Genomic DNA, 6,000 nt, shown 5'->3' with positions numbered 1-6,000 from the left:
GAGAGGTGTACGTAATCAAGCAGTCCTAGTAAAGATCCTGCCCACCACTGAAGGTGATCCATGAATTGTTGATCTCTTATCCAGTCATTCTCAAGGGACCAGGGCGCTTGCTACAAGATGATTCCTGTGCCCAGGAAGCAGTCTTGCCATGTGGGTGATTACCCTGTGGTAGGAGAGGTGAGTCTGTGCTGTGGAATTTTGCTCTTTCTGGAACCCAAGATGAGTACAGGTTGAGGACAATGACATCTCTGTGTTGTTAGCCTTGTGATTCAATGGAGGAGTCCATTCTTTATAGCAAAAGCAGCTTCTCGATGACTATTTCAAAGCTACTCCCTTGAAGTCATGAAACAATGCCATTATTAGTTTATTTTTTTTAAATGCTGAGCATGGCATCTCCTCATCCTTCAACTGTGCAGTGTCACCTCATTCTGTAAAGCTTTCAAGATTCCTAACCCTTGAGATGTGGCTCCTCTGTAAACCACGGTGCCCTACCGTACACTGTAAGAGCACTGATCGCCTATCAGTCCCTACCAGCAGATAGTAAGCTTCCTCTTTGTTCAGGCGGGGGGTGTGTGTGTGTGTGTGTGTGTGTGTGTGTGTGTGTGTGCATCGCCTCTAATGTCACAATTAGTCCCCTCCCTCCAGTGTGGTGTGGGGTTAATGCTAAAGGAAGTTGCTGAAGCTGCTACGTGCTTGGGCACAGAGGGGAGACAGCGTGTGAGCAGGGGGTCACCTGTGAGGTACTAGAAGGTTCGATGTGACCTCCCTGATGGTCACACTTTATCACCTCACCTGGGCGTTGTCGTGCAATTGTTTTACCAGATCACACCCCTGAGGACTGAGAACTCACCTTGTTCATGAAATCTTATATTTGAGGAGGTGTAGTTTGGTCAGAAAAGCTAAAGAATAGCAAGTTAAGTTTTTTTTTTTTTTAAAAGAGTACGTAGCCAAAGGAAAATCAAGGAACTCCTATAATGAACATGGATTGAAGTAACAGAAAACAGGAGACCAGGATGTTGGTTCACACCTTTAATCCATCTCTCAGGAGGCTATGACTTTGAGGTCATCCTGGTCTACACGAGAAGTTCCAGCTCAGCTAGGGCTAAAGTAAGACCTTCTGTGAGAAAAGGGAGGAGGAGGATGAGAAGGAAGAGGGGGAAGGGAAGGGGGAAGGGGAGGATGAGAAAAAGAAAGGGGAGGGGGAGGAAGAGGAGAAGAGAGGAAAGAATAGTTTTTAATTTAGTACAACCATTCCCTCAGTAAAGTATACTACTTATGGAGGTACGTTTTCTCATAGGAGAGAAGAAAGCCTGAAAAATATACTCTGTGAGAGTTTTGGTTTCTTTAAAAACTCAGTTATGTTATGTGAACATGTTTTGTTTTAATCCCAGGTGTGGGATGAGACTGCTTCACAGCAGGTGACTGTGATCTGCCTGGTGCACTAGTAGAGATGTGTTTTTGTTTTTGTTTGCTTGTTTTTTGCCAGCTGCAGATAGTTTATGTTTGAATTCTGGGAACTTTGGAGAGGGTATAAACTCAAGAGTCCCGAGAAGGGTTGGAGGTGCTTTGAGGAGGCTGGTGCTGGTTCTTATTGCTTCAGTTTGTCAAGTGTTTGTGAGAAAAGAGAGGAGGAGGGGGGAGGGAGAGGAGCAGGGGGAGGAGGAGGAGGGGAAGGGGGGGGAGAGGGAGGAAGAGCAGGAGGAAGTAGCGTGAAGATGAACATTGGACTGGCTCCAATGAACCCAATGCCCGTAATCAGCAGGAAGTAGTCTATTTTGTTGGCTGAAAGAGGTTTACACCTCCTTTCTCCTCTGACTTTCTTTCTTTCCTACCTAGTGTTGGGGGATTGGAAGGGATCAGGGTGGAATAAAGGTTGGACAGGAAGTAGAGGTTTAAGAACCCAATAAAATAGACCAAAAATAGTGCCACCACCATCTCTTTAAGACAATCCAAATAAACACTTACAAATAACGTCTGGATATACTCAGGAAACTGTGACTTTAACCAGATTTCCTTAAACAGGTTCCTTTTATTCACAAGGGGCTGTGCTCCTGTAGGATTGTGAGAGCAGTCCCTTGGCTGTCTCAGCGCTCACTGTGGATAACAGCGAGCTGCTGCTTTCAAGCCAAACTCCACATGTGAATCTATTAGCTATTTAGCATTTGTTAGGGATTGACCTAGTAATGAGATCAGGAATTAATGTGCCTATTACTGCCTGCCTGCTATGTACGAGGCTCTCTCGTGTTACAACTCCAGTTAAAACAAGCTCATGGGGCTGGAGAGATGGTTCAGCAGTTTAGAACACTGGCTGTTTTTCCAGAGAATTCCACTTTGATTCATAGCCCTCACACGGTGGCTTACATCCTTCTGTGACTCCAGTCCTAAAGTATCTGACACCCTCTTCTGGCCTCCATGGGCACCAGGCGTGCACACGGTACACATACATACATGCAGGTAAACACTTACACATGTAACACAGAAATTAGAAAAAAACCCAAACAGTCCCACAAACCTCATTCAAAAGAACTGCGCAGACCAGCGTGATATGCTGCTGATAGTTTAATATAAAGAGCTTACGATTTATGGTAAAAAGGACTTAGCTGCCATCACCACAAATACTGAACATGGATTTATAAAGCTTGAAATATTTGTGATAAATATTCTTCAGACACCACGATGTGCCTGCCTCTTTCACTGCAAGGTAACAACTGGAAAGACACTTGGAACTGAGTACTAGCACACCCAATACTTTGGTCTTGGTTAAAATTCCACCTAACACACAGGCATCCTATTGATCAAGGGTTTCCATATGATCCAAGAAGCCCAGGGCAGCCAGTTAGATAGCTGACAAGTTTAAAAGAAACGTCACGTACTTCTTTTATTAGTTCTTTTCTTCATACCATACTTTTCATGTTTCCCCCTTCCCAACTCCTTCCCACCTTTTTACTCTCTAATAATAAGACAGAAATGCCAAGGCAACAGCAAAGGAAACAGAAAGCCCACAAGAATACGGAGTTCGTTTTATATTGGCCAACTCCTGCTGGGTTAGGGCATGTCCTAGGGGGTGTTGACACACTCGGTGAGATTCCAGTGGACAAAGCTGATTTTCTCTGAAGTGCCACACATTTCTCATCACAGATTATAACCAGAAACATGACAGAAGAGGTGGTTTTGCAACTGCCAACACACTCATGAAGAAACACCTTCGAAGCCAACATCAGAAACAAGAAATGCCGAGTCTGGACATCCCCTCGGCTGCAGGGTTGATACGAGTAAGCCTGGGCATTTCCTCCATGGGGGGCTTCAGAGCTAGAGGACACACCCCAACACGCGTGCCCCCTTCCTCAGGCCTGACTCGATGTCCTGTCACTCGCTTCTGGGTCCTCTTGCATCATCTTGGTGACGTCACCGTCAGCACGCGGTCAGAGCTCTTCCGAGCTTTGCCTAGCCCGCCTCCCAGTCGCGCTGCTCGCAGACAGCTGATCGAAGTCCTGGAGGTGGAAACGGGCTGCCAGCTGGTTGACCATTTTCTTCAGGGTCAGAAACGCCGAGATGACTTGGAAAGTAAGGAAGACGGTGAAGATGCTGTGAATCGCTTTCTCCAAGGGCAGATTCTTCAGGCCTTCATTAAGGAGCAGGAAAAGGAGTAAAGGCAACTGCAGTAGAAGGCTCAGAAGCCAAAAGCCGGCCAGCTCGGGAACCTGCAGACACACAGCGAGAGTTAGAAGCTCAGTAGGCTATGGTTTCGGTTTTGTTATGCAGTCAGGCACTCAGCAGTACAAAGAAACGACGTTATAGGGTCTGTGAGCAGTTCAGACGTGTGCCATAGTCCTTGTCCTCGGAGAAACGTAGTCTCTGGATGAGAAAACGGATTTAATGTGAAGTGACTCACATCACTGAGTGATGAACCAGTACATTTAAAGGACCAGACTACACTGCAGAAGTCACATGAAAGAGAGACTTCGGGCTGTACACAGCGGGAGCTCTCACACCTGGAAGCTCCCACATGACTAGGAATCAACACAGCAATCTAGCATGGATGGTTGGCTTAAGAAATACCAAGAAAAACAGTAAGATGTGCTGGGTGGGGCCTGTTATGAAGGGCCTGGCAGAGCACAGGAATTATTTAACCACTTCAGAAACCGTAAGCACTCAGGCAGGGTGATGATTCAGAAAACACAGACCAGGCACTAGACGTGAATTTATAGTCTCTCTTAAGGCTCCAAACAGACATTTAATTGAGCGTTTTTATAACTATATACATGCACAGGATGCCCTGTGATCTTATCCCCCCACCCCCTTACCCTCCCTGTCTCTCCCACTCCTCTAATGTTGACCAAATATTTTCAGAACTGGGAGCTTACCAATCATTACGCTTATTATGTTTAGATACTTCACACGATCATTGCGCTTCATCTCAGAAGCATGGCCAACCGGTACAATAACCTTAACCCTCTTTATCGTAGCCCTGAAAGGAAGGGAGGAACCCACCTTCTCCTGCAGGTTACCCATGCAGCCCAGGTACAGCCGGATGGCCTCAATCAAGGTTATGAGGATGACCACAGTAATCACAATGAATTTATAGTAGTCAGGCAAAACCGAATACTGAAAAGAAAAGGCAAACCGTCCTTGTAAAATCTTCCGTCGAGTGACACGGACCTGGGGCGGTAAGGGGTTTTGAGACCCTTCCCTGGGAATGTGAAGGGATCAGAAGGGAATCGTGAGAGGGAAAGGGACTCACCTTCAGGTGCAGCATCACGATGCAGCTCACCCACCAGAGTGGGAAAAAGTAAGAGTTAAAGTAAAGTGACATCTGCAGGGGCAGGCTGGAGACCATTTCGTTATCTGCAGGGACAACAGGAAGGGACACAGTTCTAATCCTGCCCGGTGCCCTGGAAGCCTCCACATTCCTGAACATTAGCATTGGTTCAACAAAACCCTAGGCCTGTTTATACTTACCCACAGTGTAACAGATATTTATCTGAAACCTTTTACTTCAATCATTAGGTGCTTGGACGTATGCTTCATATAAGCTCTTCGATTATCTGTCTCTATGGTCTGCTGATATGCTTGCAAACAGGTGGGTTTGGATTAAATGTGGACCATCGAGGTGGACATAGGGGCATGGACCTTTCTTAAATCACAGCATTTGGGAGACAGTGGATCACAGTGAGTTTGGGGCCAGCCTGGGTTACATAGTAAGAAAAGAAAAAGAGAAAGGGACTACCATCTAATACGGTAGAATATTCTTGAAATTCACATACTCAGAGGCCGAGGCAGGGAAAGAGTGATTTTGAGGCTAATCAAAGATACATATGTGACCTGGTTTTTAAAAAAAAATCCAAAAAAGGGATGCAAATATGAAATTTTATTCAACAGGTGATTATCACTGTCTCCTTTGTAGGGTTTCTATAATGAGATGTAAAATGAGTGAATATTGGTTAGCTCTTAGAAAATAATCTTTAAAAAATCCCCCTTTCAGTAAATCTTAATCCTACACATTCCTTAATGCTCAATGTAGTGCCAGTCCCTACAAATCCTTCCTTGATTATGTTCCCCCACTCCGAAAGAAATCTTGCCCCTCTAGGTATTTTCCTCTCTGAACTGCATATAAGAAGTGCTGGTTAGGGCTGGAGAGATGGTTCAGTGGTCAAGAGTGCTGCTTGCACACACACACACACACACACACACACACACACACACACGTATATACAGGGAGCAGCACTATTAGGAGGCATGGCCTTGTAGGAGGAAGTGTCACTGGAGTTGGGCGTTGAGGTTTCAGACGCTCAAGCCAGGTCCACTGTCACTCTCTCTTCCTGTTGCCTGCCAATCTGGATGTAGAATTCTCAACTACTCCTCCAGCACGTCTGCCATGCTTCCTAACATGATGATAATGGACTAAACCTCTGAATCTGTAAGCCGGCTCCCATTAAATGTTTTCCTTGGTTACGTTGTATCTTCACAGCACTAGAAAGACTAAGTAAGACAGAAGACAGA

At 45.6% G+C, this 6,000-nt stretch overlaps 1 protein-coding gene across 5 annotated transcripts in view; it reads right to left on the bottom strand.

The window, feature by feature from the left end:
• Positions 1 to 2,544: 2,544 nt before the first annotated feature.
• The window catches only part of Tmem17 (transmembrane protein 17), a 40,817-nt gene continuing 37,361 nt past the window's right edge, over positions 2,545 to 6,000 (bottom strand). For 3 of the 5 annotated variants that reach the window (XM_017599320.3, XM_017599321.3, XM_063273406.1), the window contains exons 3-5: positions 4,742 to 4,845; positions 4,492 to 4,605; positions 2,545 to 3,701 (exon numbers count right to left, since the gene is read on the bottom strand). In XM_017599320.3, the coding sequence (XP_017454809.1) occupies positions 3,423 to 3,701; positions 4,492 to 4,605; positions 4,742 to 4,845 (497 nt within the window). In that variant the 3' untranslated portion in view covers positions 2,545 to 3,422. Of the gene's footprint in view, positions 3,856 to 4,491; positions 4,606 to 4,741; positions 4,846 to 6,000 lie in introns of all 5 variants that reach the window. The other 2 variants (XM_039092230.2, NM_001010961.2) reach the window with 2 other exon arrangements.

Source organism: Rattus norvegicus, chromosome 14 (assembly GCF_036323735.1).
Source record: "Rattus norvegicus strain BN/NHsdMcwi chromosome 14, GRCr8, whole genome shotgun sequence".
Lineage (NCBI taxonomy): Eukaryota > Metazoa > Chordata > Mammalia > Rodentia > Muridae > Rattus > Rattus norvegicus.
This window is presented reverse-complemented; position numbering and strand designations above follow the sequence as displayed.